The 14,352-nt window shown below is 55.2% G+C and overlaps 2 protein-coding genes across 3 annotated transcripts in view; both read left to right on the top strand.

Moving 5' to 3' along the window:
• The window catches only part of CRLF2 (cytokine receptor like factor 2), a gene marked incomplete at its 3' end in the record, with an annotated part of 19,963 nt that extends 8,968 nt beyond the window's left edge, over window positions 1–10,995 (top strand). Inside the window, exons 2-8 of the mRNA XM_079124997.1 lie at window positions 1,020–1,122; window positions 2,143–2,303; window positions 3,629–3,762; window positions 5,172–5,334; window positions 6,803–6,923; window positions 9,540–9,624; window positions 10,732–10,995. Of these exons, the coding sequence (XP_078981123.1) occupies window positions 1,020–1,122; window positions 2,143–2,303; window positions 3,629–3,762; window positions 5,172–5,334; window positions 6,803–6,923; window positions 9,540–9,624; window positions 10,732–10,995 (1,031 nt within the window). The remainder of the gene's footprint in view (window positions 1–1,019; window positions 1,123–2,142; window positions 2,304–3,628; window positions 3,763–5,171; window positions 5,335–6,802; window positions 6,924–9,539; window positions 9,625–10,731) is intronic.
• The window catches only part of SLC25A6 (solute carrier family 25 member 6), a 248,017-nt gene that overhangs the window by 127,767 nt on the left and 105,898 nt on the right, over window positions 1–14,352 (top strand). The gene's annotated exons all lie outside the window — the stretch shown is intronic.

Below are 14,352 nucleotides of genomic sequence, written 5' to 3' on the forward strand. Positions count from 1 at the left end.
GGGTTTAGGGTTCGGATTTAGGGTTACAGTTAGGGTTAGGGTGAGGGTGAGGGTTTAGGGTTAGGGTTAGGGCTAGGTTTTAGGGTTTAAGTTGAGGGTATTGTGAGGGTTTAGGGTTACAGTTAGGGTTAGGGTGAGGGTTTAGGGTTAGGGTTATGGTTAATGTTTGGGCTAGTGTTAGGGTTAGGGTTAGGGTTAAGGTTATGTTTTAGACTTAGCGTTAGAGCTAGGGTTAAGTTTAGGTTTAGGATTCGGGTTAGGGCTAGTGTTCAGGGTTTAGGCTTAGTGCTAGTGTTAGGTTAGGGTTTAGGTTTAGGGTTACGATTTAGGGTTCAGGGTTAGGGTTTAGGTTTATGGTTTAGGTTTAGCGTTAGGGTTTAGGGTTAGGGTTAGGGTTAGGGTTAGGGTGAAGTTGAGGGTTTAGGTTTAGTTTTGGGTTTATATTATTTATTATATATTTAATTATTTATTACATATTATATATTTCATCATTTTTATATCTCATTCTTTCTTCTCTGGACACGGACTGATAAGTCTCAGGTTCATAGATCAGGCACTCTAAGAATTTAACAAAAATATCCATTAACATAAAAGTGTCACGAACGTATGTACAACTCGAAAACTCAGAAATCCTACCCCATTTATGTATGAGTTGTTCAAGTTGCATGAATGTATTCTGCTGTTATGTCCAACTAATGAGAATGAGTCAAAAATCATATAGAAAATCAAATCTTGATGGGACTGTATTTAAACGTATGTATGGGATAGAAATTAATTTTCCTTCTAGAATGTTCCGTGTAATATTTTTAGAGTGCAGTTGGTCATGTGTTTCTGAAATCTCAGAAAGAGGAGCTGTGGACCAGAGAGGACCACAAGAATGTCTATGTAGCAAACTGGACCTGAGTCTCTATCACACCGTATCGTTCTTAGGACCAGAACCTGTTCTTACTCTTCCAGCTCCAAACTCTTTCTGGCCTTGTCTCAAAACACACTTTGTGACTCTCTCTCTGTCCCCGCAGGAGAAGAACTTCAGCTTCACATCGTCTGTTTCAATTTCGAGACGGTGCAGGTTACGTGGAACGCCAGTGGACTGGCGGGGACCAACCTGACTTTCTTCTACACGTGAGTAGAAGTGCGTGGTGGGGTCCCTGAGATAGAGGGTGTCTTCCTCTGAGACATCAGCACTTAGGAAGGACAAAAATGGAAAGCGTGCAGCCTCAGTGTGGATTCTGGGAAGCCCTCATCCGACTCACGACCCGATTCCTGAGGCTTCATCACCGAGTGATGACTGAGTCACGCGCGAAACTACCTAGACTGTTGGCCGGCTGGTCAGAAAGGGCTTTGTCCTCCGTCTGGGATGAGGTTTTTTGGCTGTTGCTCAGCCACCCTGAAACATTCGCAGTCTGGCGACCCTGCTAGAGTCGCCTCTTCTGAAATACCGACACCAGCTCGCCACGACCGTGACCTTTGCACCGTGCCTCTCTCGGAGGTTAGACTTATTCGCTTCGCTTGAAATCATCAGAGATGGAAATCAAAACGTGGGAGTGGGGGTTTTCCCAAGAATTTCCTATGAATTCGGTCAACAGGGGACTTTGCAGCTTGATCGCGCAGCTGATAAAAGGCGTGGGGAACAGGAGAGGGGACATTTTAACGTGAAATTATCTGGCAAATGAGCTGCACAGGAAAAAAAATCCAGTTCTGGGTTTCTCAGGTGGTCACAGAGATAAGTCACTTGAGTTTGCTCAGCCGGGTTTCATGTTTGCAAGGGGGAGCGATCGCTGGCTGATTCAGGGCTTGGTTGTTAGCACTGAGGCAAAAGCTCGTCTCGGAAAGAGGAACCAAGTGTCTTCTCGGTACTGCGAGGAAGCCACAGGGCGATATCTGATTTGGCACATGCACCTCTGCAAACCAAGGGTTTGGTTACTCTACGGGTCAAAGAGCATCTGTGTTCATTTACGGGGAGTCCTAGCAAGTTCCCCAACCGGGCAGCTTAGACCCCAAGAAATACCCGCCCTGGAGGGCAGGAGGCTGAGCCCAGGGACCCAGGGCTGAGCCCCTCCATGGGCTCCAGGAGGCTCCTTCCTGCCTCTCCAGCTCCTGGGCCCCAGCCTCCAGTCTCTGCCTCCTCTCCTTCATGCACAGATTCGAGCAAGGTGCGCCACCCACTCCGTGCACCAACTACACTCTCCAGCAAGGCCGCACGACTGGGTGCATCCTGGAGGCCGAGGACCAGGTTCTCTACTTCTCCATCAGGAATGGAAGCCGTCTCCTTCTTGCCAGGAGCCAGTGGATGAGTGATTACTGTAAGTGCCCACGAAGTGAGCTCACTGTCCAGTCGCCACAGAGCCGCATCCCCCGTCCTTTTTATATTTCACTTAGAGACAGGTTCTCACTGAGTTGCTTAGGACCTTGCTGCGTGGTTGAGGCTGGCCTCCAACTTGTGATCCTCCTGCCTCAGCCTCCTGACGACTGGGATTACCACCATGCCCAGCTGGACTCTTTTTCATCCTGAAACACCCACATGTCCTCAGCAAGGCTGGAACTTCAGAGAAGGAGCTGGAGACCTGGTCTGGCAGTCTCTGTCCCTCCCTCTGGGTTTTCTGAAGTGCACTAGGGGTTGCCTGTCCCTCTGGACTGAGGAAACACTGTAGAAACTCTGTCCCCAGCAGTCGTGAGCTGCCCAAGTGGTTTTAACCAATGACCAGTTGGGATCTCTTAGGATCATGATGTAACTCAAAAGTTCTTATTGCCTAGGGAGACCAGGGCAGGATGTCACTCATGGGTCTGTGGTTTCTGGTGGGACAGCTCAATAATGATGGGCATGCAGGGTACTTATACTCAGTACCGACCCAACACTTGCATCTCCAGTTTTTGTGTTTACTGTGTGTCAGTATTTACTGGTGTTCAGGTGTGTTCACTGTAGACACTGCAAAGCCAGCAGCAGCCCGGGACACCCACCTGGTCTCTTGGTTGCATCCAGAGACAACGTCCAGTGATGAACCTGGGTCTCAGATTGCAGGTCTTCACATTTGGGAGACAACACCAACCGCCAAAAGCAGGGGAGATAAGACATGGGAAGATTTCCACAGGCTCAGGGAGGCTCCTTCCTGTCTCTCCAGCTCCTGGGCTCCAGGCGGCCCTGGGCTGGTGGCCCCAGCCCTCCAGTCTCTGCCTCCGTCTCCACATGGCTCCTCCTCTGTGTCTGTGCCTCCTCTTCTGTCTCTTGTGAGGACATGGCCATGGCCTCAGGGCCACCTGACCAGGAGGAGCTCCTCTCAGGGTCCTGCACTCACTGCCTCTGCAGAGACCCTGTGTCCACACCAGGTCCCATTCTGAGAACAGGGAATTAGGGCATCAACAGATCTACATTTCCACCCATTAAAGAGGCAGAGAAGTTTGCACAGGGAGTTTTTGGGATTCCCTGTGTGATAGACCCTCAGGTCCTGGAGTCCTGGTGAAGAATTCTGCAGAAATGGTAATAGGGACAAATATTCCTCAACTCGGGTCTGTACCTAAGGGACAGGGGCAGGAAGGAGGAAGTGAAGCTGAGCAAATACACATGGCCTTTTCAGATTCCCTGACGTCCAGGAGGAAGGAGGTGAGAGGTCTGTGTTTTCTTCTCCTTTAGTGAAACCCAAGTCCCCGAAAGACGTCCAGTTCCTGTGGCATTCAGAGGGAGTCTCGGTGACGTGTTCTGACCTGCCCTACCCAGGTCTCCTCTACGAGGTCCAGTACAGGAGCAGCTTCGACGCCGAGTGGCAGGTGAGCTGGATGCACCTCCGGGAAGCTGCAGGGAGCTCTCCCCAGTGCTCCCTGTCCATCAGGGCTCTGCACAGGAACAGCCAATGGTGTAGGTAGCTACATGTTCCTGTCTGTCCGTCCATCTATCGATGTATCATCTGTCCTATGTGTCTATCATCCATCCATCCACCCATCCATCCATCCACCCATCCATCCACCCATCCATCCATCCATCCATCCATCCATCCACCCATCCATCCATCCATCCATCCACCCATCCATCCATCCATCCATCCATCCACCCATCCATCCATCCATCCATCCATCCACCCATCCATCCATCCATCCACCATCCATCCATCCATCCACCCATCCATCTACGCATCCATTCACCCATCCATCCATCCATCTATCCATCCATCCACCCACTCATCGTCCATCCTGCCACTCGTCCGTCTCCTTTCCTGTCCGCCCACTGTATGTATCATGTATATGTCCATCGTCTATCTATCCCTCCATCCCTCCATCCATGAACCATGCCTGTCATCTCTCTATCTAGACCTATATTCTATGCCTGCATTCATACCCATCTCTCTGGAAAGAGAGGGATGGAGATTTATTTTAAGGGATGGGCTCGTGCAGTTGTGGGGTTAGCCATCAAGTTGTAAGCTCAGCAGGATTTCTCTGGGGCAGTCTGAGGCCAGATTCCTCCCTCTCTGTGGGTCCTCCGTCTTTCCTGTAAGGCCCTTGAACTGACTGGATGCAGCCCACACCCTGGTGCAGTTACTGAAAGTCAACAGTTCATCATGATGAATCACACTCGTTATTTATTATTTATTTATGTATTTTGGGGTACTAGGGATTGAATCCCGGTTTGCTTTATCATTGAGCCACATCCCCAGATTTTTATTTATTTAATTTTGCATTTACAGACAGGGTCTTGCCGAGTTGCTTAAAGCCTTACTAAGTTGTAGAGGCTGACCTCCGACTTGTGATCCTCTTGCCTCCCAAGCTGGTAGGATTATCGGTGTACACCACGGTACCTAGACATAGTACTACTTCTTTAAAAAAAAAAAAAAAAAACTTACTTCTGATGTACAAATGACCTGTTTTAGAAATCTAAGAAACAAATTCAAAGTGGAGAAGATTTTGTAGACAAAGACATCTGCTGAGGAATCATCTAATATGCTTGCGCGCTTGTGGGAGCCCCTATACATATCCCACAACAGGAGAATAGCCAAAGAGACAATTGGCCTCCATACAGCAGAACTTTTAAGACCCACCGAAGGGCATTGTAAGCCCTCATGCAAATATGATTATTATTATTATTATATGCAGAGATGTAAATAAATTTCTCTGCAAATCCCCATGGATCCAAGACTAAAGACCCAGGCCAAGCCTTAAAATACTCTCGTCTGATTTGTCCCCAGTCCAAGGAAGAGAGGACGTGCAATGTGACCCTTGGAGGGCTGGATACCCACAAGTGCTACTCCTTCCGGACCCGGGTGAAAACCACAGAGACCATGTACGGTCCTCAAGCCACCCCAAGTGACTGGTCTGAGGTGACCCACTGGAAGAGAGCAGAGCTCAGAGGTGAGCTGGCCACCAGTATAGATGCAGAGACCAGAGACGGGGGACACAGGTGTGATGTGCAGACAATGGTGGAGAGACACAGAGACACATTGGACAAGAGGGACAGATCATAGGTTCACGGACAGAGACGTCACAGGTGGAGAGGGACGGACAGATAACACTGGGTAGATCTGTGGCTGCTAGAAAAATAGGTGGTAGATACAGACAGATGACAGAGAAATATGATAGGTGATTGACAGGTAATAAAGTAATAGGTAGAGCGTTGATAAATGGATAGATGGTATTAGATGACAGACATGTAGCTGGTGGGTGATGAACAGTTGGATGGATGGAGAGATAGCCAGAGATGGAGAGTGGGATGGATGGAGAGATCATGCTAGAGATGGACAGTGGGATGGAGAGATCATGGCCAGAGATGGAGAGTAGGATAGATCATGCTAGAGATTGACAGTGAGATGGAGAGATCATGGCTAGAGATGGACAGTGGGATGGAGAGATCATGGCTAGAGATGGACAGTGGGATGGATGGAGAGATCATGGCCACAGATGGAGAGTAGGATAGAGAGATCATGCTAGAGATTGACAGTGAGATGGATGAAGACATCATGAATGGGTCTTGAATGGACAGGGCCATGATTGACAGGTGGATGATAGCTGAATGCATAGAGAAAGAGGGTAGATAATTGACAGATAATAGTGGATGCTGGATAGAAATAGAGGTAGATGATTGACAGCCAATAAATGGATAGGTGATTGACAGGTGAAAGACATGTCGATGAGGACTAGCTAGATACATGATAAATACAGAGAGTTCATTGATAGATAAAGAGGTGACAGATACATATGGACAGATGATCGATGACAGATGATTATACATGATAAATAGATGATTGACTGGTTATAAATGGATAAGTGATCAATAGACGAAGAGGTGACGTATTGATAGATGATAGGTGGTGGATAGAGATTGCTGATAGGTGATTGACAGATAATAAATGGATTCATGGACAGAGAGAGAGATGATAGAGCCAGCCATGGTGGTGCATGCCTGTAATCCCAGTGACTTGGGAGGCGGAGGAAGGAGGAGCTCAAGTTGGAGGCTAGCCTTAGCAATTTGGTGAGGCTCTTAGTAGCTTAGCAAGACCCTGTCTCTAAATTAAAAATTAGAAACAGGGCTGGGATGTGGCTCAGTGGTGCTTGCAATGCTGCGTTAAGAAATAAACCCAAAACTCACACACGTGCACGTAGTGGTGCAGATTTACCTGCACAGGTGATCCCAGGTGGAGGGCATCTCGGGCAGGGACCGGGGACCCACCTTCACGTGCTTTCCCCGCAGGGTTCACCTCTCCACCTTCCCCAGGGCCTCTGCTGAGCCTCGAGCTCATAACGGAAGCGGGCGTGGAGGGGGGCGGGTAGCGGTGGAGCTCGGCACATGGGGACGGGCAGCCTCCCTTCTGTTCTGTCTTAGATTCTTGCCAGGAGGCGCGAGGTCCTCCGCGCACATGGTCCCCCAAGCTCGTTGTCGTGTCCAGTGCGGTCACTCTGCTGACAGTGAGCCTCCTCCTCCTGTCTCTATGGAAACTGCAGAGGTAAGGACACCCACGTCCCGGCCGTCACGCAGACTGAGTCCCGCCGGCCTCACAGCGGTTTCCAGCAACTCAGCGGGAAGATGAGTTTGGGCTCATGGTTCCCAGGATCAGTCAGTGGTCAGCGTGCGCCGCCGAAGGAAGATGGAGGGGAGCTTCTCACCTGGGGCGGCGGGAAGCAGAGAGGGGGACAGGGGAGCGGGTGATGAGATGGACCTTTCCTAGGTCCCTGTGCCCTGCGTCCTCCAGCGAGGTCCCACCTCCCGGCCGTGCATGCGGCTCTGCAGGGATGATCCATGGGCGGATCCACTGATGAGATCAGAGCCCTCGGGGTCCAGAAATGGCCCTCTGGACATCCCGCACTCGGCTTCGGGAGGCCGTTCCAGAGGCCAGCCGGGACCGCCCGTAAGCTCATCCACTGCAGTAAACGTCCAGGAGACGGGAATGGGTGGGTCACCGGCTCGGGTCCTTCTTCTGAGACTCCTTTCCCTGGCCCTGCCCCGTCTGCTGCTGATGGCTCCGTAGGACGGGGTCAGGCGCCAACGGCAGCAGTGAAGGTGTGCAGCTATCCGGAACGTTCCCGACAGGCGATTTACCTCACCGCGCCCACAACAGTGGTTCCGTGACATTGTCGGGGCGAGGCAGCTGAAAAATTCCCATTTCCTGGTGACTCTGGAGCCATGGTACCTGGGGACACTGGTGCCGACCATCCTACTGCCCCTGCAGCCGTGTGCAAACACAGCCCCTAAGCCGTGTCCTCCTGACGTGGTGACAGGTGCTCACGCTGCCTTCTCCAGCTGGGGCTGTAGCTCAGAACCCTGCCGGCATGAAGCCTCAGATGTGATACCCAGCACAACGAACCACAAATAGATGTCTGCCCCACCAGCCATGTGCAAACGCAGCCCCCTGAGCTGAGCTGACAGGTGCTTACGCTGCCTTCTCCAGCTGGGGATGTAGCTCAGTGCCCTGCATAAACGAAGCCCCGGATTTGATACCCAGCACAACGAACCATGAATATGTGTCTGCACCACCAGCTCCTGAGCTGAACCCTCCTGTCATGGTGACAGGTGCTTATATTGGCTTTTCCAGCTGGGGATGTAGCTCAGTGCCCTGCATAAATGAAGCCCCGGATTTGATACCCAGCACAACGAACCATGAATATATGTCTGCCCCACAAGCTGTGTGCAAACGCAGCCCCCTGAGCTGAGCTGACAGGTGCTTACGCTGCCTTCTCCAGCTGGGGATGTAGCTCAGTGCCCTGCATAAACGAAGCCCCGGATTTGATACCCAGCACAACGAACCATGAATATGTGTCTGCACCACCAGCTCCTGAGCTGAACCCTCCTGTCATGGTGACAGGTGCTTATATTGGCTTTTCCAGCTGGGGATGTAGCTCAGTGCCCTGCATAAACGAAGCCCCGGATTTGATACCCAGCACAACGAACCATGAATATGTGTCTGCACCACCAGCTCCTGAGCTGAACCCTCCTATCATGGTGACAGGTGCTTACGCTGCCTTCTCCAGCTGGGGATGTAGCTCAGTGCCCTGCATAAACGAAGCCCTGGATTTGATACCCAGCACAACGAACCATGAATAGATGTCTGCCCCACCAGCCGTGTGCAAACACAACCCCCTGAGCTGAACTGACAGGTGCTTATGCTGCCTTCTCCAGCTGGGGATGTAGCTCAGTGCCCTGCATAAACGAAGCCCCGAATTTGATACCCAGCACAACGAACCATAACTATGTGTCTGCGCCGCCAGCTCCTGAGCTGAACCCTCCTATCAATGGTGACAGGTGCTTATGCTGCCTTTTCCAGCTGGGAATGTAGCTTAGTGCCCTGCATAGGCGAAGCCCCATATTTGATGCCCAGCACAATGAACCATAAATAGATGTCTGCCCCACCAGCCTCCTGAACTGAACCCTCCTATCACGGTGACAGGTGCTTATACTGACTTTTCCAGCTGGGAATGTAACTCAGTGCCCTGCATAAATGAAGCCCCGGATTTGATACCCAGCACAACGAACCAAGCAAAACATAAAAATACGTTTAAAAATACCTTTCAATTTTCCTTAAGCTGCCCAACCAGGCAGCTTCAGGACAGTTGCCGGAAGAACAGTCCCTGCACAGCGTCTGGTGCAGTTAAGATGGAGCAGACCATCCCAGGGGGTGGGGGGCACAGGGATGGAGCTTGCCAGAGAGGCTGCCTTCAGCGGGCCTCTCCCTTCACCTTCTGCATCACCCCTCAGTCACCGCCTCTTCTCGCGTGATCCACGCTTATCTGCACCCTGGTGATGGACATGTCAAGGCCTGGACATGTCCAAGGGGGTGGGTCCCCTTTTGTTACTGGGGATGAGGTTTCCATAGCGACCACCAGATGGACGCAGAGGGAAGGGCAGACCTTCAATCTGGAGCGCACATGCCGGCCGGGCGGAGGGGAGTTAGGTGCCCATCAGAGGTGGACAGGACAGAGAGGCCTCCTGCACCCATTTCTCTAGATGGATTTGTTCCAGGTCCTTCCACGGACACCGAAATCCACGCACGTGGCCCCGTCTTCTAGGAATGTCCCCAAATCTGCTCAGGACCCCAGTGTGTCTCAACGGTTCTCTTTTACCGCAGAGTGAAGAAGCTGCTCATGCCCAGGGTGCCGGATCCGAAGGGCACCTTCCCTGGCCTCTTTGAGCAACACCAGGGAAACTTCCAGGTACCTGCGCTGCGTTCCGGCCACCGGACAGGCGTGCCCGGCCCTGCCCTCAGGCCTCCTCACGGCCACCGTGGACGAGGGCTCGTAGGACCTCACTAGAGGGCCCGGGCTCTTCTCCTGACCTAGATGGAGCAACGTCTTCCTTCCGCCTTTCAGTCCAAGGGAGCGAAGGTCCCGGGGTCCCAACCAAAGCTTGTCTTTAAGTTTTCCCCAGAGGGCTGGCCCTGCCCCTGGCCCGGTGGGATTTTCCAGTTAATCTCTGTGATCTGATCAGGAAATGCCATTCTTAACATGCGGATGTGCTAGAGAGAGACGGAGAAAGGGGACCAGGGCCACCCCCACAGCCCAGCCCTTTATTTTGTGGCCCCAAAATTGAGGCTCAAATCTATAAAAATGTGTCCTCACCCACCCTGGGCAGCAGAGGCTGAGGCCAGGGTCCAGGGCTGAGCCCCTCCACAGGCTCCAGGAGGCTCCTTCCTGCCTCTCCAGCTCCTGGGCTCCAGGCGGCCCTGGGCTGGTGGCCCCAGCCCTCCAGCCTCTGCCTCCGTCTCCACATGGCTCCTCCTCTGTGTCTGTGCCTCCTCTTCTGTCTCTTGTGAGGACACAGTCATGGCCTCAGGGCCACCTGACCAGGAGGAGCTCCTCTCAGGGTCCTGTACTCACTGCCTCTGCAGAGACCCCGTGTCCACACCAGGTCCCCTGCACAGGTTCTGGTCACTCGGGTTGGGACATATGTTAGTTTTATGGGGCCCCATTCACCCAAATGATTTGAGGTGAAATCAATTACTTGGTTATAAAGGAGGTTAAAACAAGTAACCAAAAACAGGAGAGAGAGAAAAAAAATCATTTCTTCTACCCTCTTAAGTGCTGTGACGGAGGTCTGCTGATTAAAAGGGCCAGTAACAGATGAACTAGAGAAGATCCTTATTTCTCGATAGGCACTTCGGGGGCTGCACAGCCCGGATGTGGGGGCCTGGGAGACCCTCTGCAGGGATGCCCCCGGGGAGCTCGTCCATGTGCACGACGCCGGTGGGAGAGAGTGGAGGTGCCCGGGGGCCTCCTCTGCTGTGTTTGCACTGAGCCAAGTCCCAATGTCTCACTCTGCAGGAGTGGATCAGAGACACCCAGAACGTGGTCCCGCCGAAGAAGGCGGAGCAGGACAGGCACCTGGAGGAGACCCTGGTGGTGCATCTGCTCAAGACGGAGCCCGAGGAACCCGCGAGGACAGGACGCTTGTGTCTGCCGAGCAGGGAGGCGGCGGCCCCTGGGGGGGCCCCCCGGCTGCCTCCCCAGGCCCCCGAGGGTGGAGCCGTGGTGGTCCTGGGAGACTTGGCCTTCGTGATGAGCGACGGCTGCTACATGATGCTGTGAGAGGCCGCGTTGCCATCCGCGCCCGTGTCCCAGGACCCCACGTCATCGGGGCTGGGCACCCTGGACCACGGGGGCGCAGTCTGGGGTCCCCGAGGGCCACCGCTCCTGACGCCTGAGGGGAGGTGCCCGTCTGCCCCCAGATCCTTCCCTTCCCACCTTCCCGTCCACCCGTCGTTCCTGGGACCCTTTGTTACGCGGCCTGGGACTCGGGAGCCGAGTGTGTGTGTGTGGCGCTCGGTGGAACCGAATCCAAAATCAAACCTCCCCCCGTATCCTGGAGCTCAGCTGCTCAGATCCTCGCCAAGTTGCTGAGGCCGGCCTCCAACTTGCGATCCTCCTGCCTCGGCCTCCCACTGGCCGTGCCACCTCATGAAATGAACCAGACCGTAAGGTTGGTGGTACCGTTGGCCCCAGGACCTTGGCTTCTCTGCCGCCAGTTGCATAGACCGTCCCGGCGGCTCAGGAAGGCAGCTTCGGCCGGGAGGCCGCCTGTTCTACGGCCACAGAGGTGGAGCTTGGGAAGCAGGGCCTCCAGCACAGGGCGGCCTGGCCTTTGAGGAGGCTGTGGAAACAAACCGGAAGGGGGAGTCTCCGGACGCTGACCTTCGCTGACCTCTGGAGCTGACCCCCCTGGGAATCGCTGAGCCCCTCTCTACCGGTTCCCCAGCTCTGTGGCTCAATCCCTCGGGGACGCGGGGACCCCCTCAGCACCCAGGGCTTCGCCTCCAGCTGCGACCGGTCGGCATCGTAAAGCTCTTGAGTCCACAGCCGGCCTGCGCTGGCCGAGCTCAGCTCACGCTGCTCATCCAACTCGCTGCCCTCCCGAGCTTCCCGGAGTCCACGTTCCTGACGAAATGCCCATCAGTCTGCTGGGGCTGCCGCAGCGAAGCCCTGCGGCCGGGTGGTCACAACAGCAGAGGTCTATCTCCCCCGTCCTGGAGGCTGGAGGCCCGAGGTCCAGGCGTGGGCAGGGCTGGCTCCTCCCCAGGCCTGGCTCCTGGGCTGGCAGATGCCGTCTTCTCCCTGGGTCCTCACGGGGTCGTCCCTCTGTGTGCGTCTGTGTCCTCACCTCCTCTTCTACCAGGACCCCAGTCCTGTGGGGTCAGGGCCACCCTGGAACTTCACTGCACCTCAGTCACCTCTGTAAAGACCCCTCTCCACACACAGGCACGTCCCAAGGTCCTGGGGTCAGGGCCACCCTGGGGACCTCACTACACCCCCGTCACCTCTGTAAAGACCCCTCTCCACACACAGGCATGTCCCAGGGTCCTGGGGTCAGGGCTGCAGCCTGCAGGTTTGGAATTTTTCATGCTCGCTCATCCAGCTGAGAGCCAGCTGCATCTTCTCCGTGAGAGGCTGTGTGGCCTCTGAGCTCCGCTGTTGAAGGGTCTCCGCGGTTCTGAGCCCCGGGGTCTGGGGTTTGGGAGCCCCGAGCTTCACCCGGGCACCTGGCAGCGAGCCTGCGGGCGGGGAGCCAAGGTGGGAGGCTTCTTCTCTCAGGGAGAGCAGGAGTTTGGGTACCGGGTTGAACCCAGGGGGCTTCCCCATCGAGCCACACCCACAGCCCCTGTTTACATTGTATTTAGAGACAGGGTCTCGCTGAGTTGCTTAGGGCCCCGATAAGTTGCTGAGGCCGGCCTCCAATTTGCCATCCTCCTGCCTCAGCCTCCCAGGGAGAGTAACCCCAGACGGTTAGGGGAGGTTTGTGACCTTTCCCTGTTTGGATACAATGTGTCTGATCAGATCTGGGTGAGTGGCAGGTCTGGCCCCTTCATTTCCTTGTGCCAGGCCCAGTTCCTCTCCGGCCTCGCCTTTGCAATTTGCAATCAGTGGGTGAGCGAACCACGGGCTGCGGAGGCCGCGGGTTGGGGGCAGCCCCGGGAGGCTTCTCGCCGGTCTGTCCCCAAGGCCAGGCCTGGCTGGGCAGCTCCGGGGGTGACCGCAGGGACCCCTGAGCGTCCCTCCTGCACCGGGTTCCTGGCGCCTCGCTCCGCCCCGCGTGGGCGGGCCGTCCGCTGCAGCGCCCGCTGTCAATCACCTCCCTTTCCTTCCGAGCTGGGCGCGTGCGCAACCGAGCATGCGGACGCGCGCCCCGCGGGGTCCCGGGACCCGTGCACACGGCGCGGCTGCAATGGGAGCCCCGGTGCCGGGTCCTCAGGACCGAGGTGGGAGTCGCCCCGCGCCTGGGCGTCCTTCCCGGGCCTCCGGGCACGTCGCTGGGCCCCGGGGCGCGGTGAGTCACCGATGGCTATCTGCCCTTCGCCCCGCCGGCGGCTCTGAATCACCCGCCCGGGCCGCTCCCGGTTCCCGGAGGCCTTATCGCTGCCGATCAGCGTCAGACGTGACTGGCAGGTGACGCCCAGAACCCGTGGAACGCGGGGTCCAGCCCGGGCGGAGCAGCCAGCCAGGAGGAAGCTGCAGCTGGCGGTGCTGTGTGGCCTCGGGTCGCGCCCTGACCTCTCTGAACCTGTTCGGGTGTATTAAAACGACCTCAGCAGCCCCGGGGCGACTTTTTCTTTCGTTTCGTGTTTCTCTCTCCACGGTGTCTTCACGGCTGTGCACCCGTTTCCGCGTGTGCACGTGTGAACGCCTGTGTCTGCAGACCTGCGCGCAGCGTTAGAGGAGGGTCTACGCTCGGTGGGCGTTTTCCCATATTTGAATTCACATTCGGTTTTTGTTTATTTGAAATGTATCTGGCTTAATTCGAAAATGCATTTATATTGCTACTTAGGCATCGATGCATTTAAATTTATAACTTCCTATCAAAGATGTGGGGGATTCTTCCCTCCCACAAAGACGAGGTGGGGGTCCTGATGCCTTCGAGTGCAGATGGTGGTCATCCTTAGGAGGAGGGGCTGCAGAGCTGAGCGAATGCCTTTGAACCTCTTTCAAAGGTTGTGTTTGTGGCCCAGCGACCAGAACCTGTGCAGGGGACCTGGTGTGGACACGGGGTCTCTGCAGAGGCAGCGAGTGCAGGACCCTGAGAGGAGCCCCTCCTGGTCAGGTGGCCCTGAGGCCATGGCCGTGTCCTCACAAGAGACAGAAGAGGAGACACAGACACAGAGGAGGAGCCACGTGGAGACGGAGGCAGAGGCTGGAGGGTTGGGGCCACCAGCCCAGGGCCGCCTGGAGCCCAGGAGCTGGAGAGGCGGGAAGGAGCCTCCTGGAGCCCGTGGAGGCCGCTGGACTCCATGGGAAGAGGCTGGTCCTGTCCACATCTTGACCCAGAACCTGTGTAGGGGACCTGGTGTGGACACAGGGTCTCTGCAGAGGAGAGGGGTCTGCCTGAGTCCTAGCAGCCCTTGCAGGTCTGGCCTCGCAGACCCGGGGGCCAGGCCTAGCCAGGTCCCTCTCTTT

The sequence above is a fragment of the Sciurus vulgaris genome (assembly GCF_902686455.1).
Source record: "Sciurus vulgaris genome assembly, chromosome: X".
Classification (NCBI taxonomy): domain Eukaryota; kingdom Metazoa; phylum Chordata; class Mammalia; order Rodentia; family Sciuridae; genus Sciurus; species Sciurus vulgaris.